Source organism: Microcaecilia unicolor, chromosome 8, assembly GCF_901765095.1.
Source record: "Microcaecilia unicolor chromosome 8, aMicUni1.1, whole genome shotgun sequence".
Lineage (NCBI taxonomy): Eukaryota > Metazoa > Chordata > Amphibia > Gymnophiona > Siphonopidae > Microcaecilia > Microcaecilia unicolor.
In genome coordinates, this window is record NC_044038.1 from 172,949,950 (window position 1) to 172,977,928 (window position 27,979).

The following is a 27,979-nucleotide window of genomic DNA, read 5'->3' on the forward strand; positions in this document are numbered from 1 at the left end:
TATAGAGCAGAGTGAGAGTTGTAATGTAACTCAACCTAGGCAGGTGTGAAAGGAAAGTGTTGTGGGTTTTTTTTTTTTGCTATATGGTGTGAGTGAATTAGGTTATGAATGAATGAATGTGCCATAAACGAGGTCAGGGGTGGCTTTGAGAGCATGTACAAACTAGAGTCTGGGATTTCCTGCCCTATTTGGGTCAGTGGCAAAATAAGGCCTGGAAAGCTATTCAAGTGGCTTGCATACAGATTTGGACATGCCTTTTGTTTTGTAAGTACATAGAGTTTGCCACACTAGTGCATCATGGACTGTCACATTAATGAGCGGGAGCTGTATGCCCCTCCCCTGACAATCGAACTCTGTTAAGTCATTTGGAGGAAGCTGGGCTGGAGGATTGGAGGGTTGGTAGGGCTACGGGAACGGGGTGTATATGACTAAGGGGCAACTTCATTAATGAAAGGGGGAACTTTGTGCCTGTCTTGTTGGATTGTGCTTGCTGCATTGGAAAGGAGTGTGATGGGGGAGAGAATGCGGATCTAACAGGGTTTTTTTTTTTTTTTTTAATAATTATTTACCTGAGAGACATGAAGGAACATAGGGCTGGTGTTTAGGGGGTTTTGCGAATATGTCGGAGGAGACTGAGTGGGTTTGTAAGGGTAGGCAAGTTCAAGGGTTTGTAATTCTGGATCTGTAACTGTTTGTTGTTAAAGGGATGTGAGGGGGGGGCGTTGAGTGTGACCTATTCCTTAGGGAACTATAGTCTAGAGTTGGGGGGGGGGGGGGGGTAAGGGGGCACTGTTAGGGGGAGGGTTGGGATCCGAGAGGGAATGTTAACAGGGGGTGGTATTCTAGGGGGTGCGAATCACAGTATTATTAAGAGGTCCCATAAAACGCTGAAGATGCCTTTGTATGTTCTATTTGGGGGAGCTGGGTGCATGTTGGGGAGAGGCTGCAGGCTGGGAGGGCCTCTCTCCTTTAATAGATGTTCCTTTGGCAGAATTAGGTGCCATCATGTCCTTAATATGATCAAGATAGTTACTTGGAATGTGGGAGGTATTCATTCTCTCCATAAAGCGCAAAGGTTTGCAACACTTACAGCACATTCATGCAGACATAGTTTTCTGCAAGAAACACATCTTTCTAAATGTAGAATATGACACTAATGAATGGGGGTGGGGGAAGGTGTGGCCACTCCTGCAGTGGGTAAGAAAGGGGGTGTGGGCCATCCTTATCAGGAAGGGTTGACAACTTAATTAAGCAACATTGTCAAGATCCGAGGGCCGTTTGTATTTTTTTGTAAGGCCTTAATAGCTAGGCAAGGAGTTCTATTGGGTAGTATCTACGCCCCCAATCACCTGGACAACAATTTTTATAAGCGAACTAGTAGAAATTTTGGTGGGGGGAAACTTCGTGCTCTGATTGGGGGGCGGGGGACTTTAATATGCTCTGGGACCTTCAGTTTGATAAATCCCACCCGCCTCCCACAAAAGCACCTGTTCAGTAAGAGGCCTACCAAATGTTTGCTCCCTTTTGGACCTGCTAGATGTGTGGCGTGTTTTACACCCGGGAAACAGAGATTACACACAACTGCTGAAGGCGCACGGCACTCAATACCGAATAGATTATCTGGTTTTTCATTCACTTTTTGCGGAAGTACGGGACACTCAGATTGGCCCCTAAGTAATCTCAGATCATGCCGCAGTTTGGTTGCTCTGGCACCTGGGGGGTTCGAGGGAAACGTCTAGGTCGTGGTCCTTTCCTAGCTTTCTTTACCGTGATGAGAAATTTCAGGAAAGTTTAATAGCACGTTGGACAGAATATAAGCACTTTAATGAGGGGACAACGCCAGACGCCATTCTCTTTTGGGAGGCAGCAAAAGCGATGTTGAGAGGAGAGATTATAAGATACTCCAGCCACTTTAAGAAAGGTAGGGACAGGGAAATACTGAGACTGGAGAAACAAGTGGGTCTTCTTAGGAGGAGATTCGGCTAACAACCGAGTGCCCGCACGAAACAGGAGCTACTATCGGTACAGATCGCTCTTAATTCCTTATTACATGAGACAGCATGTTATAAATATCAATTATATAAATATGGCAACAAAGGGGGCAAGCTGTTAACTAGGCTGATAGCACGGAAACATGCTAGAATTATTGTCTCCATAAGAGAACGCTCTGGGAAAATGCTTCATACTGATATGGGAATCCGGGATACCTTTAAGACCTTTTATCAAAATTTATATAGAGCTGGGGAGTAAGAAGGTCTTCTGGGTAATTTGTACGTGGATGGACTGGAGATTCCTAGGCTGACTCAAGCAGAACGAGATGTTTTGAATGCTCAAAACCAGCCCTGACAAAATTAGTTGGGCGATAGTTCGCAGTCAACTAGGCAAGGCCCCGGGCCGGATGGTTTCTGAGCCAAATTCTACAAGATCTTGGGAGAGGCAATTGTTCCATCTCTAACGCAGGTGTTCAATGCTTGGGTTGAGGTGTGTGCGCTTCCGGGCCAACTGAACCTAGCCCAGATTATTGTGCTCCCAAAACCAAACCGTGATTTAACTTTACCAGAATCATATAGACCCATTTCCTTTTTGAATACTGAAGTAAAACTTTTTGCAAAAATCCTAGCTAATAGACTGTGTCGGATCTTGCCAAAACTCACTCATGACGCACAGGTGGGATTCGTTCAAGGTCGAACCGTAGCAAAAAATCTTAGGTGTATACTGGCCTCTTTGAACGTGTGGTACATCTCGGGAGCCTTCTTTAATTGTTAGTTCTGATGCCGAGAAGGGTTTGATCGCGTTCAGTGGGATTTCTTGTTTGCAGCCCTGGAGGCCTATGGCTTTGAGGGTTGTTTTTTGCCGGAGGTCAGGACTCTGTATACTTCTCCACGAGCTAGGGTTATGGTAAACGGTCAGGCATCAAATGAATTTGAGATCAGCCGTGGGGACTCGTCAGGGATGCCCTTTATCGCCATTACTATTTGTCCTGTATCTTGACCCTTTGATACGGGATATCTATTCGAATCTTGCAATACATGGGGTTAAGATAGGGAGGAACAGTTTTTAAATTGGCTTGCATTTGCTGATGATCTTCTGGTAATGCTTACAGACCCTCGAGATTCATTGCAAGCTTTGTTCGAGGTCTTTGCGGAGTTTGGTGATTTTGCTGCTTTTCATTTGAACCTAGATAAATCTGAAGCTTTGGCCTCCCCACCGGAGGTCGGTCTCTCTTGGCAGGGGATGTTTCCCCTCCGATGGGCGGAACACATTTAGCTACTTGGGAGTTCTCCTCACACCAAGGGTGGGAGATTTGTACCATCTTAATATTAAACAAATATTGCCCCAGACTGAACAGCAACTGGAGAAATGGCAGGTACTGCCAGTACCGTTGATTGGGTGTATATGTCTGATCAGAATGGCTATACTCCCTAGATGGTTATACCTGATGCAGACCCCGCCTTTGCGGCTGTTGAGAAAAGACATTAGATGATTTTATCAATTGGTCACCGGTTTCTGTTGGGTGAAGAAAAAATCAAAGGTGAAGTGTCAATTTTTACTGGGGGGATGGCTCAAGGGGGGCTGGGTCTACCCAATTGAAACTTTATAATCTCACTTGCCTTCTAAGACATGTCCGAGACTAGTTATTTTCCTCAAGCCATTACACGCTCCTGCCTTTGGAGGTAGCTTTTTTTGCACCATTCAAACTAATTTCTCTATCGCAGGTAGACAGATCCCTAATTCCCGGTCACTTGAGATGCAGTGTTCTCTTGGGTCCTTTGAGAGAGGCCTGGCGGTTACTGGGAATCTGTCTGGGTGGAAACCCAAAGGTTACAGAGCTTTTGACTATTTGGCAATCCAGCCTTTTTGCCAGGTTTAGATAGCCCAGCTTTTGTACAGTGGGAGGAACTGGGGGTGGACTGCTTAGAAGCGATATTGGGGGAAGATGGAGGGCTACGCCCATTGGACTAGTTGAGGAACCCAGAAGCTACACAATGGGGAGACCTGTTTGCGTACTGCCAAATACATTACCTTAGATCATTAGATGGGGAAGCCTTGCGTCTCAAATTAGGAGCAAAAATTAGATAATTTTTTGAGGAGCTTTCAGATAGCGCTCCCACCGAATCGGGCATCCACAAAACATTGTGGCACTATTGGAAGAGGGTTTAAAACAGATCAGAACTAGGTGGGAGCGAGATTTGCGGGTGAATTTGACTTCTTGGGATATATTGGCGCACATCAAGGGCATCCCGAGTCTTGTCAGCGGTGCCGGCTATCGAGAGTGTGGTTTTCGAGTAATACACAGAGCTTATTTTGCTCAGGTTCAATTGTTTAAGGCCGGGGGCACCGGGTCTCCTCTTTGTCCGAAGTGCAAATTGTTAGATATACTTTTTTTCCATGCTTTTTGGTCCTGTGGGTAGTTCGATGTTTCTGGCGATGAGTGGTGGAATACCTATCCTTCTTGTTCTCACGGAGAATTGCGGGGACCCCAATTCAAATGGTGCTTGAATGGCCCGGAGTCTTTTAGGGGGTCATCGCAGAGGGCACCCTATTGTTTCGCAAATTGTGTCTGCGGCAAAGAAACGTGTATTGCGGTCCTTGGGCTTCAGAGAACTCACTTGAATATTGGCATTGGCGTAACCTTGTGCACCAGCTGATGTCTTGGGAGGCAAAAAGAGTCCAGGGGTTCCTACAAACGCAAAACCCATTTTTTGAAAATTTGGGGTTCCTATTTGCACACACTATCTCAACGGGGCAGGAGTCTAGTTCTCAATGGACTGCGAACATTCGGGACAGTTTTGATTATAAAGAGGGTACTCCCCTTGAGTAGGGAGGGGGTTGGGATTGGAAGATGATCTTTAATTTGCGTTTTAGTTTAGCTCCATTATAGGAGAGCCTTAAGAAATTAAAGGTAATGGTCAGGTTGGGGACAGTAGTAGAATCTGCATGTAGCGGGTTTAGTGTTTTTGGGGGCAGGGATTTAGACAGGGGTAGGGGAGCAGGCATTGGGTTGCTTTTTTTTTGGAGGGGGGGATGGGAGTTTATCTTGGTTGTTAAAATCAAGTAGGGCTCCACTCAGGAGAGGGCGCTCTAGTAATGATTATGGGAGAGTGGATTGTTATGGGCAAATATTCTGGAGATATATGACTTGTTGAACTTCTTCTGGGTTGTACAGACTGCAATTGTACCTACAAGTTTGTCTTAATTATGCAGTTATTTTATAATAAAAACTAGTAAAAAAGGCCCGTTTCTGTAAGAAATGAAACGGTCACTAGCAAGGTTTTCCTTTGAGTGTGTATGTTTGACAGAGTGTGTTTGACAGTGACTGTGTGTGTGAGAGAGAGTGAACGTGCGAGTGTGTGACAGAGTGTATGTGTGTGTGTGAGAGAGAGAGAGAGACTGTATGTGTGTGTGTGTGTGAGTGAGAGATAGACTGTGACAGAGTGTGTGTGTTTGTGGGCCGACTTGTGTGTGGGAGAGAGAAAGACAGAATGTCGATTGATTGTGTGTGTCACAGAAAGAGAGGCACAGCGAGGCTGTGTGAGAGAGTGATTCACTGTGTGTGAGATACCGACAGAGTGTGTGTGTGTGTCAGAGAATGTGTCTGTTGAGTCCAGAGAGGGGTGGGGTGCGGGGTAGGTGATTTTGAGGAGCGGGGGTGGCAAACGTGCACAGAAGGAGATCGGCGGGGGCCCAGTCCAGGAGTGGGGAGGGGGTAGCAGCATGGGTGTAGCCACCACATGAAGTTTGTGTGCGACAGAGGGGTAGGGGCAGGTATGGGCGATTTTGGAGGGGGGTGGGTCGACATGCACAGAGGGGGGATCGGCAGGGCCAGACTCGGGGGGGGGAAGAGAGAGGTGTGAGAGAGAGAGAGAGAACTCCTCAGTCAGCAGCGGAGGGCAGCAGCAGTGAGAGAGAGAGAGAGAGAGAGAAACTCCTCAGTCAGCAGCTGGAGCAGCAGCAGTGTGTGAGAGAGAGAGAGAGAGAGAGAAATCCTCAGTCAGCAGCTTGGAGGCTAGCAGCAGTGGAATAGGTCCGGAGTTCATCACTGTGAGTGCTGCTCGAGTAGGGATTAGGTGCCCGGACGGAAGCACGAGATGTGCTCCACGGCACTAGGCCACTTCTACACCCTGTCTATGGGGCTCCGGCTTTTTCCCGGGTTGGTCCTACTGTGACCTCTGTAGTCAGCGTAGTGCTGCGACGTCGGTCTCTCCATGGCCATGCCCTCGCGTACCAGTTGGTGTTTCGTCGGGTTGCTCCTCCCGGATGCCTCTTCTCAGCTGCTTTCAGATCCAGTCTCTCCCTGCAGTCTCCCGAAGAGCCCAGGGCCCGAACCAGCAGGGAGAAGCGTGGTCGTAATCCATGCAGAGGCTCTGGTGTGGTTCATCTCGAGCTGTGTGGGTGCTCCGCTGTTCTCCTTCGGCTCCCCTTGCAGCCGTCGGTTTCAGCCTTCGAATCTGGGGGGGGGGGGGGGGGGGGGCGGGCAACGTGCACGGAAGATTGGTGGGGCCAGACTCGGAGAGGGGGGGGGGGGTAGCGGCATCGCCAGGAAGTTTGTAAGCCGTAAGGAGTGCGGTGTCCTGCAGTGAGTGACGTCAGCCTGGATACAGAGCCTAGCTCAGCAACGTCGAAGGAGCCACGGACACAGGCAGTACATTAGAACGTTGGTGGTGAGAATTATTATATAGGATAGTTGAAACATAAATGATGGTCCCTTTCATTTTATTTAATTAAACCACTAGCACAGAATATATACACAACAATGTGAGAATATAGGGTTTCTTTTGGTTTTGATATGTTTATTCTTCAAATATACCTGAATACAGATCACTTTGGAATCTTTGATCAAATATAGCTTTTGCTTGCAGAGGCTCCGACCTGACATCAGACAAACAAAAACTTATGCTCAAATTGTATTTTCAAATTGTAATGCTAATTATTTTCCATGAAACGTACCTGCAGAAAAAGCAGGTTCAAATCGCTGTGGGTGCTCTGTACCAGTGCAGTTTACAAACACTATGTACATACTTTAGAGCCTAACTATAGACAAGTCAATGGGAAAGGTATGTTGGATTTAGTTTTTCTTGTTGTAATGTATTGTGTTGTCTGCTTTTTATTTACTGTATTTATTATTATAACTGGAATGAGTGTAACATATCGTTACTTGAAATTCTCTCCCCCCCCCCCCCCACCTCAAAGAAAACCATTTCCAAGTATCACTGAAAGCCAGAATAAAAGTCTGGAATACTGCCTTTATGCTACAGAGAACACAAGAAATTTTTATTCATAGATTTTGCATTCATTTTTAAAGTGAAAGCATGTACGTAATTTTTTTTTGACAAGCTGCTCAAGCTAAAGGTTCTCCAGATTTGTCCTGTGGGACAGAGATTTTCATGACCTAACCCCAACACCAGGAACTCATCTGCTAAATGGGTTAAACTTGGTGGGCGTAGGCACATACTGTTAACCTTCATACATGGTGGGTGGCAATTTTCAAACAGCTCACTTGAACAAATAAACATTTTGGCCCATGGCAATAGTTTTGAAAAGTGCCCCCTTTGGGTGGGGGGTGGGGGAAACATGATTCAGTTTTTTTACAATGGAACCATATAGGGTGAAGGCAAAAAAAAAAAGTAACTCCCTAGAGGGTTTTTGTTTTTGCCATTTCCTCAGGAACTGCTTTTAATTTCAACAAGAATTTTGCATATTTAAGTCATTGTACTTGCATATTACTATCAAACAACATTTAATTATCCCTAATGTTGACGCAGCTAAACGGTGATACAGACACTCGCATCACCGTTTAGCTGAATCAACATTGTGGAGCAAGATTTTTTTTATCAGAGCTTTACCCTTTTGTGTTACCACTGGTTAACAAAACCAGCATTTTTATAAAGGGCAGCCAGCACTAGCCAAAGTATTACATACTGTACAGCGATACACTGGCATTCTTCTTTCTACAGCCACAAGACATTTGTCCTAGAACATCTTTTGAGACTCCCGATGCAGGCCTAGTGGCAAAATATGGCCCATGTCGAGCCTTGAATCCTAATACATTTTTACTTTTAAGAGTGTCGTCTGCCTAAGTTGCAAGTCCCCTTAGCTGTGTTTGGCATTAGTGCAAACATTTTGAATGTGAAAAGAAGTCACTGGCTGGTCACATTAAAAAGTCTAAATTTTTGCCTTTATTTTTAATCTCAGTTCACTCAGCACATAAATGTAGATAGTAACAAACAAATAAAGCTTGAAAACTTCACACTGAATTTCCAAGCAGTTGCTGAAAAAAAACAGCAAAAAACTCTAGGGGGTTACTTTTTTGTTTGCTTCACCCTGTAGATGGCATTGATACACCTCAACTTAGGTGTATCAGCAATACACCAAAAGTTGGTGGTCTGTGGTCACGCCCACTGGCAACTTCAGTTCTTCAGTCCTCTTTGATGTGACTAGCAAATGCTATCATACTCACCACCCAGTGGAATGTAGAGCAGCCCAGGAAGAGTGATAGCCACCAGCAGCATCCGCCAATCTCGGATGAAATTAAGCACACAATGGCGAGCGTCATGTAACCAAATGCATAAAAGACGCAAACTCCTAATGTAGAGAATATAACACGAACGGACGTGCCAGAATTTCTGTTTCCTGTTCAAAATGAGTTAAGTTGCACAAATTAGTATTTTCTTTCTTGAGAGAGGAAGAATTTGTATGGGTTTCTTTTTTTCAAACAGCAGTTTTAAAAATGTATCTTTCGTACTGAAAAGAAGAGAATCTGCTAGTTTCATTTAAAAAAACAAACAAAACAAAACAAAACCCCAAACCCTTCACTTTACCCATCCTCTCTCATAACTTAACAGGTGAAAACTTAAGAACAGTGAATAGCCAAAACTATCTCCAAAGAGGTCACATAATAAACAATAAAATTTAGTCCTCAAAGTGCTTGCAGAGAAAGGCTGAAGTATTAACAATTAACCTTAAAGGGAACTTTACTACATGGTTCCAGGTCAGGAACATGCTGAACTAGTCCTGGTACTGTATCTTGCATACAGACCATTCAGTGACATAAGTTCAAATGAAGGGACCCCCAAGCAACAATTTAGAAAGGATCCGCAGAACAAGGGTGGGGGGGGGGGTTGCCTCAGAAGATCTAGGAGCAGTTGCAATGGACTCCCTTTTCTCTGAGCACTTACATCCAAGGCCAACCCCTGTCACAATGTGGGCTAAACATCCATTTATGTGGAAACATTTGGGGAGGGGTGTGGCAGGAAAGCATCTTCTCCCATTCCTTCCCTTCGTCCCATGGCCAGCATCTTCTCTCCCTTCCCTTTCCCATGCTGCCAACTGTCCCTTACCTCTTCTGAGACCACAGAAAGAAAGTACTCTGTGCCAGTGTGGGGAGGGTGAGACATGGCAGCTCTTGAGCACAGGCCTCTACAGGAAGGCCCTGGCCAGCACAGAATATTTTGGAGTGGTCCTGGCAGAAGCAGGGTAACAGCGGAAGCATAAGGGAAGGGAAGGGGGAGACCAGGACCATAGGACCAAGAGAAGGAATAGGAAGTGAGATGCTAGACCTGGTTGAGGCGAGTGGAATGGGGAATGGAAAGGATGCATAACTGAAGGTTCACCTAGGGTATTAGAGACTCTTGGGCCGGGTCAGCCTCCATAACACACTGCAGTGGCCTGCTTGGGTATAATTCATGCCAATGAGGGCACAAGTAGTTCAGCTTTTGTAAAATACACTAGACTATGAGTCTACAAATAGCAACAGAACACTAGGAAATCGATCAGCCTGACCTGGAACCATTTGCTTACTCCAGCAATCTATGGTGGCGCTGGCCAAATTAATATACTTAGGAGCTTTACACAATTCCTAGACAGAAAAAGCAACTGAAAAAGACTGTTACGTGCTCCTTTGTGCCTGTAACCATGAAGGTCTAACGCAGAAGTTCTTCCTTTCAGGACCCGCTTTGTTATTGGCCATACTGAAAACAAACCAAAAGGAGTACTAACTGGAGTAGGAGGGTCCTTTTGATATTACTTCCATAATCTTAACACTTTATATAAAAAATTTATATAAAAATTACCATCAACAAATGCAATTAAAAGATGATTGGTAGGAATTTACTTTTGATAAAACACAATAGTCACAAGAGGGTAATGAGCAATGTATACTCATTGCCCCTCAATTAGCACTTTCAAAAAATATATTTTAAATAAAACCAGGATTAAATATCAAACACATTCATCAAAATAGCCCTGTTTTCATCAGAACTCAACATAAATTGTCAGACCTATTTCTTCCTCTTTTTTTTGGATCCTCAGAACTTGTACCCAATATAGCTTACAGAAAAGCAACTGGTCATTTCTTCCTCATCAATCCAAAAAGGTTTGCATACCTCTTTTGTATAGCATCATTTAATATTAATTCGTCATCATATCAACTGAATTAAGCTTCTTTAAATCTCTAATAATGAATTTAAAAAAAAACCTACCTTAGCAATTCTTACTTTATTTATTTTGTGTCTATTAGATTGTAAGCTCTTTGAGCAGGGACTGTCTTTCTTCTATGTTTGTACAGCGCTGCGTATGCCTTGTAGCGCTATAGAAATGCTAAATAGTAATAGTAGTAGTAATTTCTAAGAGATCTAGAGGCCCTTTTACAAAGGCATGGCAAGTCTACTGCAGGCTTGTGGTGCACCAATTCGGCACTATCTCCAGGCTACTGCAGGAGCCCAACAGCAGTACCTGCCCTCACAATGCGCCACTTTCTATTCGAGTGTTGGGGCACGCCAGTAGTAATTACTGGCGGGCTCCCCCATGAAATGGCTGCGTGGCTTTTATCCGCTGTGATAAAAAGGGGTCTTGACATGTGGCAAATCCACACGCCGCTGCCACCGCAGGGCCCCTTTTACCGCAGCTTAGTAAAAGCACCCCTTACAGAAGTTTAATTCAATTGATATGAGGAAGATTGAAAATTAAATGATACTATGCAAACCTTTTTTGACTGAAGAAATAACCAGCTGCTTTTCTGTAATCTACACTGGGTACAAGTTCAGATGATCCAAAAAAAAAAAGGAAGTAATAGGTCTGATGAGAATTTATGTAGAGTTCTGATGAAAGCAGGGCTATTTTGATGTATGCGTCATATTCATGACAGTGTTTTATGTAGGGCTGTAATTTAATAAGATTTGCATGCAAAACCAATGGAGCATATTTTCCAGAATGCATGAAGTGCACATTCATGGATTAAAAAAAAAAACAAACCTCTCTCAGGATCCTCTTGGATCATGGTATATCCTGAATATGATAGCCAGGATACACGTACACACACAAACATAAAGGTCCTCTAGACAGGAGGTTAAAAAAAAAAAAATCACACTTTGTGCCCAATTAAGCTTTTTCTCCTTCACAGAGAAATATGGGAAAAGTGGTAGAGTACAAGCAGCCTCATTTACATATGCAGTTCCAAAGTTTCCAGTTCTGAACTTAGCATATATTTTTCCTGTGGTCTCAAGGGATTTACATTCAAAATAAACCACAGTCATAGCTGTTGCTTGCCACATTGGACATTTAAGGGCTATAAGGTTTTCTCTTTTCTCACAACCAACTGTAAACCTAGAAAAGGTCCCAGGGCTAGGAGATCCCTGGCTTAGGGCTTTGAAAATGTGCAAGTATTTAAGGGATCCCAGATCTGTAGTCTAGGGATTGTGGGTCTGATGTGGCTATTTTTTTTCATCTGTAAGACTGAAGTTTTAGGGTTAAAATGGATGTTAAATGAGTTATGTTTTAGGTTTCTTCATTGGTAGTCATATCTGCTCGTTACCATCTATTTGCATAAACAGTGCATTTTAGTATTATTTTAGGGCTCAGTTTTGTGCATTAAAGTGATGAAATCAGAAATATTTTAATAAGTAAAATGCTGAGCACACTTGATTACATGGCCCTTACGTTTCTATATCATACATGATAAATGGAAACCATAAGACGAGGTCAGAAATTCTGAGCGTGGGATTGGTCTAATGGATCACTAGAAAGAGCTGACCATACTCATCACAGCATCCCCTACCCTCACCAGCTTGAATGCAGCATTCACGATTCTTGGGAGGAGGAAGATTTGTGGTGCTTATATACCAGGTTCTGTCTCTGGCAATATGGTATAAAAGGAGGAGAGGGGTATGACTAGTTAGGAATTCACAAACACAAATGACGGCTCATGACACTTTAATTTCAAGCCCCTTGCCCTTGTCATAATTGGTGGCGAATACAGCTGGAAGATGGCTCCAACTGGGCAGGAAGGTCAGCCAGACCAATTATCTCCAGAAATTTTTCAAGAAAGCCCCAGAGGTTATGTAATCTCTTGCTTCTTTCAGTGAAAATCATAACAACAGTATGTTTCAGTTACTAGCTCCAAAAGATCCAGCTACTGAGAGGCTTCTGGACCAAGGTCCACCATACTTTCTTCATCCTAGTCAACCACCCCCAACATACAGTTTTCTCTGAAACTCTGAAGAATATGTGAGCTACTGTGAAGTGCCTGTAAATAAATGGGTAGTTAAAAACCACAACTACAATTTTCAGTTCTTTTTCTTTGAAGCTCGAATGCCTAGTATGCTCATTGGTACCCATCTATTGTGCTACTATAAACCTTAGTCTCCACCTCTCCTAACAGTCCCGTTTGTGTCTGTCCCAAGTTTCCCTGACTTCTGTCATTTCTACCGCTTCTGCTGGAAGTTTGTCTAGATGTGCTCCACCCTCTTTGAAAAGAGTTCTCTCATTCTTTAGAGCCCTTCCTCCAGCTCTTCATATGATCTGTTTCTCCTTAACATTCTTATTAAATAAGGATATGTAGTAGTTATTGGTCCACTTGGTTTCACAGAAACAAAGAGGTAAACAAGTTTTGAAACTCTGAAACAAACAAAGCAAACAAATAGGGACACGAAGATGGCGCCGAGAGCGGAGGCTCAGTAACTTGCTCCAGCTTTACCTCGACAATCTTTCTTTTTCCTACTAAAATGCCTCATTCAAAACGTAAAGGGGTTGTCCGGACAGTCCCCACACCTACCGGCTCCTCCACGCCGATGAGGTCGGGGCTGGAGCGTTTCTTCCCTGCTCTCGCTCGTGAAGTTAGCGGATTGGAGTCCATAGCGGGAAGAGCCGGTGAAGCGGCTGCCTCGCGGGAAGCGGAAACATCTCTATCTCCTCTGCCGGTCTCTATGATCCCTCTGTGCCCCGCGCACACAGCGAGTCGAGAGGGGAATCCATTGCAAGCCGGAAAGGCTGAAGCTGGAGGACCCTGTGGGGTAACCGACCCTATGAAGTTACCAACTGCTGCGGGGAAAGAATCGGAGGTTAGCCTAGGTCAGATATGGCTGAAATTGGTGGATATGGATAAAACCTTGCAGCAGTCCTCAATGGAGGTAAAAACTTTAAATACTACTGTACAGGAATTGAAGGATTCTATAGAAATTGTTAAACAAGGTTTTTCCTCTAAGATAGAGACCTTACAGAAAGAGATGAATCAAACTACAGAATTTAAAGTGGCTGTAATAAAAGACAATATGGAGTTAAGAAGAAAAGTGGAGCAGATGGAAAATTTTAATAGAAGACTAAACCTCCGTCTACTTAATTTTCCTAAATTAGTAGGGATTCCTCCATTAGAAATTTTTACAAGATTTTTGAGAGAGAATTTAAATTTTCCACATGAGGCAATCCCACCATTGAATAAAATATATTTTATACCTAATACAGTTAAAAAAGTAGAAGGAGAGAGATCAATGGACTTAGATAATATTACAGCCATTTGGAACAAACCTTAGAAGAGGCTACGGAAAGAGCGACGTTACTTGTTTCTTTCGTCTTCCAGCAAGATTTGAATTCCGTGATGAGACTTTACTTTAAATCTACAAATCGTATATCTGGAGGACAAAAAATCTGGATTTATCCAGATGTGACTAAGACTACTCAACAAAAAAGAAAATTGTTCCTTTCTATGAGGTCTAAAATAATAGAATTAGGAGGATCCTTCCTTCTTGTATACCCATGTAAATGTCTTGTAAGGTTAAATCAAACAAATATGTGTTCTTTAACCCAGATCAGCTTAAATCTTTTCTAGACTCTAAACAACAATAGAGAATTTGTGGAGTACACGAGAATGTTGGGGCCATCAATTCTTTAATAATTTAGAATAATATAGTATAATCTTCACAAATTCCTACCTCCCTTTTTTATTGTGGTCTAATGAAGCTAAATGTTATGATTTTGAGGAAAGTAATTCCAAGTTTCGTTTATTTTGTTTCTAAAGCTGTATTTCACTTAGCAGTTCTTATGTCTGTATAAGTTGTAAAATTCAATAAACAAATAATTAAAAAAAAAAAAGAAATAGGGACACTACCCCACCCTCATATTGTTAGGCATAGTCCTTGTTGGTTGTCTTGCTCAGTTCTCCCCTCCCCTCCCTCAACCCCTATAAAACTCTTTACAGTTTTCAGAACTACCACCACATCATCTTGCAATGCAGCCTATATACCTTACTGGTAAATTTAGGAAGCCCCACTGTACTGACTTAATAAAAGGAAAACGAAGTCCAACAGCTAGTCACAAATGTCCTAAGCCAGTGCACTAAAAAGGCTGTTGGTCAATCTCACTTCATGGTATCTTTCTGTGGTATTATTACTATGGATTAGATATCAATTTACTCATAGTAAACCTCATGGATTGCAATAATCCATGTCACTTTTGTTTTTGCTCAACCTTTCACCTACTAGCTACTCTCACATCAAAGATATTGCTTAAATACCATTATACATTGGTAATGATGCTCCATCAATACTATACAAATGCTTTTCTTTTCTAACTTTGATGAAAGATCAGGTGACCGTGTAAATGAAGGCCTGTCTACAACAGGAAGTGCAAACTCAGCACAAAGTAAGTATCCTGCTAAATGTTTTATATGTTTTACTCAACAGTTTCTTTTCACTTCTGTGGAGCTTTAAATGCCTCTACAGTTGTAAGCCTTAATTTGCAATTAGCCAGGGTTCTTCCTCTATTTTTAACCCTCTTCAATTTCCTCACTTCCACCCAGTTCAGCCTTTGTCAGGACAGTCTTCATTCCATGGATACAGACTATGAACCCTCACTGGAATCTGGTCATCAGTCATCTACAGGGTGCCATGGCCAACTCTCTTCTCTTTCCCTTCTGGGGCTGTGAACACTGTCTCTGCAGTATCCCCTGCCTTAAGAGCAGAAGTCATGCTTGAGAATCAAACTCGGGTCTTCTGTAGGCCAGTGTGCAACACTAACGTTACCTACCCCATACTATTTAATTCAGCAGAATGTTCTGTTACCTTTAACCACATACATATTTTTGTTTAAGACATTGCCTTACACAGTCAACTATTCTTCTGCATTTCTGCTGTTAAAGGGCCCTTTAAACTGCAAATCTAAATGAAGTGGGAGTAAGAAAGCCAGAGGGACTGAGGAGGCAAACCTTTTAGGATGTACAACTTTTTAAAGGACACTGCTGCTTCTGCAAAAAGTGTCTGGGTACCATTCTCTGCTTTTCTTATACAGATGTAATTAATCAAAAAAAATTAAATCTTGGAAAAATGCAAAAAAAGTGGGCTATGTCTTAAATTTAACTCTAATTAATCTCTCATAATTCCTCTTACCTACCATGGTGGTAAAACTAGCTGTGAAAAAAAACAAAATCAAATGCTGACTGGGGGTATTGTAAGAGTTAAGGAAATAACCAACCAATAGTTGCCCTTTCCTCAGGGGCCAATGCAATAGAGAGGCATATTTTCAAAGCACTTAGACTTACAAAGTTCCATACTTCCCTAACTGCAAAGATCTAAAATACAAACTAACGCATGCGTCAACCTTTTCCTACTTGAGTAAACAATTCTGGAACGCACTGCCACGCAACTTAAAAACGATCTATGAACTAACTAACTTCCACAAACTACTGAAGACCCATCTCTTTGACAAGGCATACCACAAAGATCAACAAATGTGAACTCCTACACATAGATCCAGAATTGCCTTACGATATTTGCCCGTTATATTACTATCATGCCTTATTATTATCATGTTACCCAAGATCCTTATGCAATACTAAATGTCTATTTTCTTATATATTTCCACTATTCATGATGTAATGTAAGCCACACTGAGCCTGCAAAGAGGTGGGAAAATGTGGGATACAAATGCAATAAATAAATAAACTTTGGAAGGCTAAGTGCTTTGAAAATATGCCTCAAAGTGTACCCAGCCTCTGCACAGAGTTAAAAACGGCTTTAGTGCAGTTTTTGGGTGTTCTTATAGTACATAAGATGAAGAAATAGCCTTCTTAATCCAATGAGCAATAGCGGCCCTAGAATCTGCTATTTTTTTTTAATATCTCCAAACACCACAAAAGCCTATCTGATGTTCTGAATTCATTAGTAACTTCTAAGAAATGCAAAAAACAAAACACGCAACATTCAACAAGAAGTCTCAAGATTTTAAACCCATCAGCACACTCATCTCTTCTAAACAAGGGCAAGTCAAGAAATCGATTCATGTGATAGATACTACCTTCAGTAAAAATTAAGGTACTGTACAAATTAAAACACCTACTCCTGCAAAGCTTAAGAAGAGGTCCATACAGGGTAGAACTTGAAACTCAAACCTTTATTGCAGAAGCAATGGCAACTAAAAATACCACCTGCAATGTCAAGTCTTTAAGCCTCTGAAGATGACCCTGAAATAGTGACTTTCCTAGAGTAGGAACCATTAAGTTCAGATTCCAATCTGGAGAAGAACTTTGTATTGGAGCCTGCAAACGATTTACATCTCTGAGGTATCTCCCTGGCAAACTGCCAAAATGACTTAGTGCAATGTTTCCATCTAAAAATGCATAAAACTTTACAGCTCAGTTCACATCCTTCAAGTTGATGATATAACAAAAGAACCCTTCTTTCTTGGGACAGTCAAAATACGTTGAATTCTGACCTGTGCTCCCTGGAGCTCTCAGAATGGACAGTACTGCCCCCAGCTCCACTGAACTGCAACAACTTTTGTGGGCGCCCAACAAGACATTAAAAATAAATCTGAGATGATGGGAAAATTTACCTAGTATCTCAGTATGACTACGTCTTGTCCCATTGTTGTACCCTTAACTGTTCTACCGACAACAAAACTCTGGTTAATGAGGGCTATTTTCTGTGTATAATTTCCATGGTCTCACAGGCTACATGAAATTCAATGGTGGGCCACAAGTTGCCCACCCCTGGTCTACGGGATCCAGGAAATCTTGTTCCAACAATCCCTCCTGAGGAACTTCTGTGGATTGTGGAGGCGTCAAAATGGCCATCGCTCCCACGGTTTCTACAGGAGAAATGAGGCTTAAAGAGAAGTGCTACTCCCAACCCCTTCCAGGGAAAATAAGGAGTCAATATTATCTGAACAGCTCCCCATTGTAGAAACTTTTCAGAATGGGCTACAGTGCTTCTACAGCATGAACCACATTGACTAGATGTGCCCCAGCAGCCCTAACAGCAAAAACAGCATTTCATCTGCTCTGAAGTGGATTGCATTGTTGCACCACTGAAGTGGCTGCCAGCCTAAAACTTCCTATCACCGTAGCACAACAGACCCCCACCGACAATCAAACTCCTCCCAGTTCCAGCAAGCCTCACTACTCCATGATGCCAGCTGCTTCCAGCACAGACTCCTCCTCTGATGACCATTACCTGGTTGCTTCAGAAAGAAAAATAGCAAAATTTCAGAGCATCTTTCCTTTTTAATATATAATTCTTTTAATTCCCAGGGAGTGGGGGTATGAGGGAAGCCATCACTCTGAATAAAACCCTCAGCAAGAAAGGAAAATAGCTCAAGACAGACCCTGAAATTCATCCCTACCCTCCTAGCTTAGTAGATAACAATTTTCCAACTGGTGAAAGAGCTAACGGTCCAGGATCAATGCATGATATATCCATCAACCACCTAAGCCAAGCCAGAGCCTCATTTGATTGGCTCTCTCTTCCATCTGCTTGGTCCTGGAGTAGCCTGGTAGAGATAAGGAAGAACAGTCAACACCATTCACCCCTGTAATGTGTCAGTGATAAGTCAACAAAGCCAGAGACTCCACATCCATGCAAAGAAATAGTCACAGCCCAAGTGAAAACAGTGTTCAACAGTTGATAACTGAGATTTCTGTCTCACTATACACAGGAACTTTGAATATTTTTTTTATTAGCAAGCTACTTATATTTAAAAGAATTTTTAAAATATAAAAATGCAGAGAAACAGCACACAGATTTTTTTTTTTAATACAAAAAAGGATAGCTAGCATAGAACCTATACTAGGAGCATCTCTTATCTTTGGTACTGAAATTTCAGTATAATTCTTCTTAGTTGCTTGAAAAGAAACTTCCACCTTCTATTGACTAGGAGAAAAACAAAACCCAGTAGTCATCACAAGTACTCAGGAGGACAGAAATTAACCTTACCAAGTATGAAAGCTGCCACATAGTTAGAGATATGCCCCAAACCCACTATGAGGAAGAACAGAGAAAATGTTTCCCAGCTTATGGAAAAGATCTGGATGAAGCTGAAGCCAGTCTGTACTGCCATGGTGGCAAAAAGGATCTTCTTCCGGCCAAACCTGCCATGAACAGACGGAAAACAGGTACAAAGAAATAGCCGACATGAGTGAACAAGACAAGAAATGTTAAAATCCCTGTGCAAACTACAGGAGGAACAACAGAGAAGAAATGAAGATAGAATTAAGCCCCCAGAACTATTGCCGGAAAGATACACATCCCTTTTTGATCACCATCCAAAAACAGAAGGGTCTGTTTTACTAAAGTTTTTCCCACATTCTTCTGTGTCAATGAGGAAAACTACTAAGGGGCCCTTTTACTGAAGTGTGGTAAGTAGTTAATGTGTGAATTAGTGAACATTAACTTTGCACATGAGTGCAGTAACTTATCATGCTGGCATTAACAGCCCACATTAATTTGTGTGTTAACTGCATGCTGTTTGAGGGCATGGGAATTGGGGCAGACTACAGAAGGCAAATGAATGTGAATTGCACATTGCAGTTAAGAGTGATAAAAACATTTTTGTGTGGAAACTGCAGGGGACATGCTGGACATCGACAGGCTCTGAATTATCACCCAGACTTTGCAGTTGAAATTTCAGCAGCAAAATTATGACATGGCAATGCACAAATTTACCACAGGTTAGCAAAAGGGCCCCTAAGTAAACCTTCCTCATTTGCAATCACCAATTTGTGCCAGCTTGCAATTGTTTTTATGTATTTATTATGACATTTCTACCTCACATTTTGCCAAGAAAGCTCAGGTAACTGAATTAAAAAAAAAACTGTTCTAAGACACCATACACCTATTGATTGGTCATAGTCCTCTAATAAGTGAAGCCCTTCTTCTCCATCACCCCAATGGTCTACCATAACATGGTGTTACTTGAATAGATTCTTCCAGATTATAGTACTTTGCACATACTTTACCTGTCTGACAGCTGTCCTGAAACAAAGGATCCAATAAGTACACCCACGAAATAGAGAGAGGAAGTTAATGGTGCTTTCCAGTTATTATCACATACCAGATTCCACTGCCAACAAAACACAACATCAATAGTCAAAGAACAAAAATACATGATGCAATACTTAAACCTAACATCTTGAAATGAACAAGAGCTACCAAATAGTAATTTCTGGAAGATGAATTTTGATAAGTCCTGTTTACTCAACTTATATCCTTCTGCATTATGGTATTCCTAGTCCCACTTTTTCTAGCAGAAATTAACACTACAGTTATGACAACGTATTAGTAAAAGAAGTATCCTAAATTCTTCGTCTAGAAGTAGAGGCACATGGCAGAACCGATATTAAGGTTTTAACATTAAGGCAATGGAGTGGTTTAGAATAGCTAGAATACAAGACTGAGTAATGCCCCTGATGACCTTGAGCAAGTTACTTTAATTCCTATTGCCTTTAGCATACACCCAGGGCTTAATTTGTGGGGGAATGGCCTGAAATAGTTCCACCACTTATTTCAAAATACAGGGAAACAAGGGCATTCTGCACTAGTCCCTTCCTTCCAAGCAGTCTGTAGGGAAGAGGAGAGTAGACTGAGCCTGAAGAAAGAAGAGAAAAGAGTACTGTAACCCTAATCCATCCCCACTTCTCCTGTTGCTCTTGGCCCACCCAAGCCTTTCCCAGCTCCACTTCCATTCTATCTGCAAATTAAACCCTGCATACACCTAAGACTGTAAATTCCTTGGGGCAAGAACTTGCTGTTTCTATATGTAGTTTGCTAAAAGCGGGCCTGTTACACAGTCCCAGAAAAATGTCAAAATAAAAATGTTTTATAATCTTGCAGTAGAGGCAGAACTGATCAAAGGTTAGACATACTAAAAAACAAACTTACTTGCCTTTTAACATTTGCTCTCCGAGGCCAGCAGGACATAAATCCTCACTGATGGGTGATATCACCAGACAAGATAGAGCCCAGGAAGCAGCACTATGCCAGCAACTCTTCCAAATGCTTTTGAACAGGCCTACCGTGCATATGAACCTGTTCTTGCCTACTGTGTCACGTGGGACCTCCTCAGTTCATTTTTAGCTAGAGGAATAAAAGTCCTTGGGGGAGATGGGAGGGTTGTGAGAATGTATGTCCTGCTGTCCATTTAGAACATCTGCTACAGGTAAATAACCATTTTCTTCGAAAACAAGCAGGACTGAGCTTTGTTTTTATAAAGCAACACCATTTGCTATGTTTTAAATGCACTGTATTTCTTGGATTTGTGTGGCCATAAGAAGAATATTCATGATTACTTATTTGTTTGCTGGTTCTTAATCTCTCTATATAAAACACACCTCCAACGTTCTAATGAAGCCTCCAAAAGTTCAAAATTTGTAGTTGTGTAGATTGCTGTTTGCCCATGAGTGTCTGCCCTGCTCTAGCGTCACAACGTGATGACGTCAAGGGCGGAGCACTGACACTCAACGAATCGCTCACACATTGCTACGTGACGAAACGTGACATCAGCAACCCAAAGTCGCCGCCCCTCACCCCTCCACCCCCCCCCAGGTTGCCACCGCTACCACCCTCCACCCCCCCAAAAAGGTCGCCGCAGCCACTGCTCAACCCTCCACCACAGGTCGCCGCCGCTCCCCCCTCCGTCTGACATCACCTGTGGCCGGTACAAAAACAAACAAAACAATACAAAAAAAACCCTACAAAATAGCTTTTAACAACGAAGTGGGGCACCGCAGGCAGCCATCAGCTGTCAGCTTTGCATCTGCTCCTCCTCTAACTTCTCACGTCACTGCCCATGGAGTAGAACTCCGGAGGACCGCAGGAACGAGAGGTGAGAGGAGGAGCGGATGCACAGCTGACAGCCGATGGCTGCCTGCGCGCATTCCTTTAATAAATGCAAGACCGACCGCACTGCAGGCGCACACAAACACAGCCTCCACGTACTTTCAAGCAGACAAGTTCCAGGGCGGGAAAGAAGTCTGCGCATGCTCCTCCTCAAGCTCTGTATTCTGACTTGTGGTGTCTTCAGTGCACCTGCGCCACGCGGACTCTCTCCCTGGCCCTACCACGTGGCTTCCCAGAGCTGCTGATCCTCGCAAAAACATGGGCAGTAATTAAAGTAACTGTGGAGGTGGAGGCAGAGGGCGTGCAGCACCAGCAGCACCACAGTTATTGGTAGGGTCTAAAGCAATCTGGCACATGAACCAACCTGAGGAGAGCAGCAGCAGTGGGGGGGGGGGGGGGGTGAGCGTCTGCGACTTCGGTAGGGGCGTGGCGGCAGGGGTGGGACCTGAGACCACGGAGGCGGAAGGGGTCCTGAGGCCAGAGGGGAGGGGGTTCTGAGACCACAGGGGAGGGGGAAAAGAAACCTGAGGGGATGGGGAGGATGAGGGCTGGAAGGGGTCCTGAGACCAGAGATGGAGGGGGGGAGGGGGTCCTGAGAGCACAGACGAAGGGGGGAGGGGGACCAAGAGACTTGAGAGGAGGGGTGGAGGGAGACCTGAAAGGAGGGCGGGAGACAGACCAGATAGGGAGGGGTCCTGCGACCACAGAGCAGGAGAGGCAGGGGGAGGGGATCCTGCGAACACAGAGAGGGAGGGGGGGAGGTATCTCTGTCACACACGCACTCTCTCTCTCACAGTCAGTGTCTCTCTCACTCTCATACACTGTCTACAACACACGCTATGTCTCACACTGCATCACATTCACTCTCTATGTGTCAGACAGTCACTCTCAAACACTCTCTCAATCTCAAACACTCTCGATCTCACAGAGAGTCTGTGTATCACACACATACTCTCTCACACTCTGTCACACACACACTCTCTCTCACACACACTGTATCTGTGTGAAACACTCTCTCACACTCACTGTGGCTCACATACGCACTCGCACATACTCTCAATATCACACACACACTCTCTAACAGACACACTTGCAGCCACACACATTCACTCTCTCTCACACTCTCACAAACATACACACTGCGAGGAAAACCTTGCTAGCACTCGTTTGTGTCAGAAACGGGCCTTTTTTATTAGTATTGTAATAGTCATGCTGCACTTGTTTCAATAAAATTCTCACTAATGGGACACCCTAGTTATACCCTACCTTCCAAAGAAAAAGGGGAAACAATGTAACAACTGGTGCCACAAAAGGCAGGCACCACCTTCTTTTTGGTGACAACAAGCTTTATCTATCATTTTACATCTTTGTTCTTCAGATGGCAGCCTGGAACTCAAAGGGCCTAGAGAGGAGGGAGTTGGATTCTAAACGCCAAAAATCTGTCGTGTCTGGAGTTTTGTTCTAGTAAATGGGACGAGACATGGATGTCTGTCCATACGTTCTCAGCTCTTCAAATTTCTTCTCTGGAGGCTGAGCTCAAGTAGGCTACCAACATTGCCATAGCTGTAATGTTATGAGCCGTGACGTGCCCTTGCAGTCTGCTAAACAAATGGAAAATGTGTGGGTCAAAAGAAACAAAAAGCTGGGTAGACATTCTATAGGCTTTAGTCTATTCCAGACAGAAGACCAAGGCTCTCTTGTAGTCCAAAGTGTACAGTGCGCTTTCACTTTTGTGAACATGAGGCTTTGGAAAAAAGGTTGGAAGTATTATTGACTGGTTAAGATAACACTATTGTTTAGATGAGTATTGATTGTATAATTTTTATCTTGTATTGTACACTGCATTAAACCCTGAAAGGGGAGTTTAGTGGCTTATAAGAAGTGTTTTGATATTAATTCCGACACAACCTTGGGACGGAACTTTGCGCAGAACTAGAGAATGACACGGGGCTCTGTCCTCATCTGCAAAGTCTCAAACGATTTTAATTTAAATCTTTTTATTAAAGTATAAAAAGGAACAATATGCTGTGCAACTATTGTGTATAAATTACAAATAGAAAACAATAACAGCGAGCAGCTATAATAACCCTCCTCACCACCACCCTCTACCCTTCCAACTCAAACAATAGCTGATTTCTACTACACCAATCCACCCTGAAATTAAGTGCCACTAACAATAAGTTTCAAGGGTCTGGTTAGTCTGAGGCTGTGTGTGGGAAAGAGGGATCTCTTTTCCAGGATTTGGTTCAATCTGTAATCAGCATTTTTACACATGGGCCTGAAGTGCAGGTGGCTGCCCTAGGTTTCTTTAGGGGATCCCACTGTCATCCCACCCAATATCTCTTGGGTCTGAGGGGAGTTTTATCCTATTTAATTCTATGTTATGAAGTTGATGAGCAGTGTTCTTTACCTCTACTTACTCCTTGTCTAGTTTTCCTCTGACTCATTTTGTTGAAGTTTTTAATCTTTTTATATTACAATAGAGAGCCCAATATGCTTGTTTGCCTAGGGCCAAACAAACGGTTAACTGCACCCAGATATGAAAGCAAAAGATGTGATTGATCAAACCAGAAACTTTTTGCATGGCACTAACTTTTTTAATGAGTACAAATATAGAATTTGCAATTAGATCAAGGACACATGATAACTTATGGCTGATTATGAAAGAAGTGCAGTGTCTCATCTCGCATCAAGTTTTTGAATTAAAAAGCTTCCACATCTGGATCATACCAAAACAAAATTAACTTTTGAATTCAGATCCATAATGGGTCTTCTGAATGAGATTTTTCATGGATTTTTCTAGCACCAATAAGATTTTCTAAAGGTGACGCACAAGTTATGGGAGTCATGAGAAGTATCTATCTAATAAATAATAACCAAACAAAAATAAAATCAGCTTACTATGATAAAACTCACACAATACTTGCTTAGATGTAGCATAGTAACTAACGATTTCACTACCAGTGGAGTGTTACAGTAAGACATTTCCACAATTTCTATGCCACAAAAGATTATAACATAGGAGGAGATGACAAACAAGCACAATGGAAAACATCACAAAAAGAAAAGCATGCAGCAGTTTTGTACGAGCTACCTCAATTCAATCCCTGTTTGTCTGATACATGTAACCTAGAGAAATCTACTGGACTTATCATTGAAAGGCAAGGAGGCAGGCATGCAAAGAACACCTATTCTAATCTTGCTGTAATGTAAGAGGGCTGACCCAGAGATTGGAGGGGCAAAAACAAACCAAACGGTGTTCTGCAGCCCCTGTACTATGGGGTACAGAAGTTATGTCTAGTTTATTATGGGACTCTTTTACTAAAGTACAGTAAGTTTTGCACTTATGCAGTAAGTGCAAAGCCTATGAAGTAAATGCAGCGGGTGTGCCCTGCATCAGTGCATACAGCACACTGTGGACATATGAACACTGTATCAACAGAATAGAACACAGAGTCCAGGGAAAGGGAACTCTCCAGTTCATCCACAAATTACATTATTGGAAAATGAATCGACTTAACCAAGTTTCAGCACTTATGCCTTCATTGGCACAAAAAAGCACAAATATGAATACTGCCAGCACTAAGAAAATCACACACATCCCTACTCTGGACTATCTCTGCCCTGTTCTGTTTGCTGTGGTGTTCGTGCAGAGAATTTTACTTCTATTTTTCTTGGTATGATCACTATGTTACATGCCTGGGCTGACAGTGCAGAAGAGCTTAGAATATGAGCCAAGTGCCACCCATTTTACAGGACTGCTTCCCGCAGCAGCCCTACCCTGAACTATCTCCAATCAATCTAACAATCCCCCCTCCCATGATCAGACTCTGAATTCCCCTGATCCAACAATCTCTTTCCTCCCCCCCCCCCCCCGGGACAGCATTTGTGGGGTCCTCCCTGGGTTGATGCCAGAATCCACAATGGTGCTGATGACCCCTAGCTGTAGCCAGGGGCCATCCTTTCACATATGAAGATGTACCTGGTTCCTGGGGTTTGCATTGTGTATGCAGGGAGGGGGGTTGGTAGAAGGATCAAGAGGAGCCGATTCTTGATTCAAGGGGGGGGGGGGGGGGTCAGGGTCTGGCCGGTAGAGTTGGGTGTTGGATTGGCATACACTGCCCTATTAAAGATCGCTGTGGTCAAGGGAAATTAATCAATCCCCTAAAGCAGCAGATGTGAAATGAGGATTCTTTGGGACCCGTAACTGTCATGTCTGTCTGTATTATTTAGATTGCAAGCTCTTTTGAGCAGGGACTGTCTCTTTGTATCAGGTGTTCAGCGCTGTGTGCATCTGGTAGCACTATACAAATGCTAATAATAATAATGTGTAACAGCTATGCATTGGAAGGATCTGGATAAGTACTGTTTGACTTGCTGAGGTCTTTTTTTTTTCTCCACTGTTTTGAGTGATTGAGTATCCAGTGAAGGAAAGCTACATGACCGTCTCTAGAAACACTGTTTGAAAGTTTCTGTAATTGAGTTTCTAGCTACAGTGGTGAATAATCAATACATCAGACTACCAGTAGGGCAGATGCACTTACTACTATCAGCACTCATGACAGCTAGCCTTACAGCGCAGGAGATATTAGCATGGATCCACACTGTCTACCACGAAATAAACCCTGCACTAGCTGCTTACTACAGCTTAGTAAAAGAGCTCCAAGATTGATATACAGCCTCAGACATAGCCCTTTACCCACAGCACTGCAATCATTTCAACTACATGCAAAGCTATAATGTGGTAATGGGCAATATGATGCACATGTGTGTTTCCTGGTGCATCCTGTCGCTGTTTCTATTGTATCACTGTGCAGCGTTCAACACAAACACAATCACCTGCTGTCCCAGCACATACCTCTGTTACAATGGTGGAGCGATACACGTCCGTGCTGTACGTCCATCCGTCCAGGCATTTCTCCGTCTCTATCTCGGACACGTTCACGTCCAGCCCTGGCAGCAGCCCCTGGGCAGAGAAATTGAGCAACCGGTCCAGCCGGTAACGCCAGCACATGCTGTCCACCGCCACCCCGTCCACCATCTTCTTAGGGATGCTGACCTTCCTCCACGCTTCGCTCAGGTTAGCGGTGGCCGGCACCAGGCAACGGTGCTCGGGAGATGCGGCCAGGAACACAACGGACATGCCGTTGAAACCGTTGGGGATGATGCTGATGCTGAGGAGGAAGAAAATGAGCTGCTGGAAGGGTCCCACTGGCCCAGGAAGCCGGTCACCTCGTCGTAGTCCCGCATGACCCGAGGAGCGCGTGTCTCTGGAGAGGTCAAGCGCCCTAGCGGAAGGGGAGGGGGGTGTGTAACCGACAAGTGCGGCGAACGGCCGACGGACTCCGCGCTACCGAAGGCGGTATGACCCGCTCCCCCCACGGGCTTCTGTTCTGAGAGGCAGCGAAAAGGCCGCGGGAGGCACCGGTAGGCGAGGCTCAGACATCACCGAGGCGGCAACCGACCTCCCGCCGTCCTTCCTTCCACCCTCGCGCATGCGCCAAGGTCCAGGACGAGCACGGGAGCCTCATCCCGCCCTCCTCCGCGTGCCGGGGCTTGGGGGCGGGGAAATGCAAATATTTGTTAACTGGTAAGGAAGTGAGTACTTGTGACACTAGCGACGTCATTAGCAGTGGGAGGACTCTGTCTGAATGTGTTTATTTGCTTTTTACTTGTTCAATGTTGGGTAGACACCTTCCACCACAGTGGACTCTAACCCCGATGCTCAAAGCTTACCGTGCTTGCAACGGGTTATTCAGAGTCTAATGCATAAAGGTTCTACATTGATTTTACTATTTACAGAAACAGCTACTGATAATCTTATGCAAAGGTATTACAACAAGCTCAGTGGTGAAATGCCCCTTTCCGGCGCCTCTTCCGGTCCGAGCTGGCGGGGATCCTCCTTGACAGGCCCCTGGCCCCTTGCACTTCACAGTTGATGCGTGGTATCTCCACCTGGGAAAAAGAAGTGGTTAGCAGGTTCGGAGACCCTCTCCTCCTATTTACTGGAATATAACAATGTATTTATTTTGTTTATTTTATTTAATTAGTTCATTGTAAGCCGCTTTGGGGCTGCAACACTGTGGCAAAAGGCGGGGTATAAATGTTCTGAAATAAATAAATAAATCACACGCCACCAGTGATTTTTTCTTTGCCATGCCTGGTGCTGCTGCTCCTGTGGCTTCTTAGGAGCCTTTCTCTCCAGAATTTATTTTATTACTTCACCAAGCATTTACCATCTTCAAATCTAAGCTAAAAGCCCACCTTTTTGATGCTGCTTTTAACTCCTAACCCTTGTTCACTTGTTCAGAACCCTTATTTTATCATCCTCACTTTAATATTCCCTTATCTCTTTTTTGTCCTGTTTGTCCTAATTAGATGTAAGCTCTGTCGAGCAGGGACTGTCTCTTCATGTTCAAGTGTACAGCGCTGCGTACGTCTAGTAGCGCTATAGAAAATAAGTAGTAGTAGTAGTATGGATGGGAGCGGGAGGGGAGGATGGGGGCGACGTAGAATCGCTGGACATGGATGGGAGCGGGAGGGGGAGGGAGGAGAATCGTTGGGTATGGATGGGTAGAGGGGGGGCAGGGGAGAGAAGAGAA

General features: G+C 43.6%; 1 protein-coding gene across 1 annotated transcript in view; it reads right to left on the minus strand.

Moving 5' to 3' along the window:
* Positions 1-26,914, minus strand: part of LOC115476389 (solute carrier family 22 member 5-like) — a 52,496-nt gene extending 25,582 nt beyond the window's left edge. The window contains 6 exon segments of the mRNA XM_030212752.1: positions 8,455-8,528; positions 8,531-8,631; positions 18,477-18,631; positions 19,499-19,602; positions 26,236-26,585; positions 26,588-26,914. Coding sequence (XP_030068612.1) covers positions 8,455-8,528; positions 8,531-8,631; positions 18,477-18,631; positions 19,499-19,602; positions 26,236-26,585; positions 26,588-26,627 — 824 coding nt within the window. The 5' untranslated portion in view covers positions 26,628-26,914.
* Between the last annotated feature and the right edge of the window lie 1,065 nt (positions 26,915-27,979).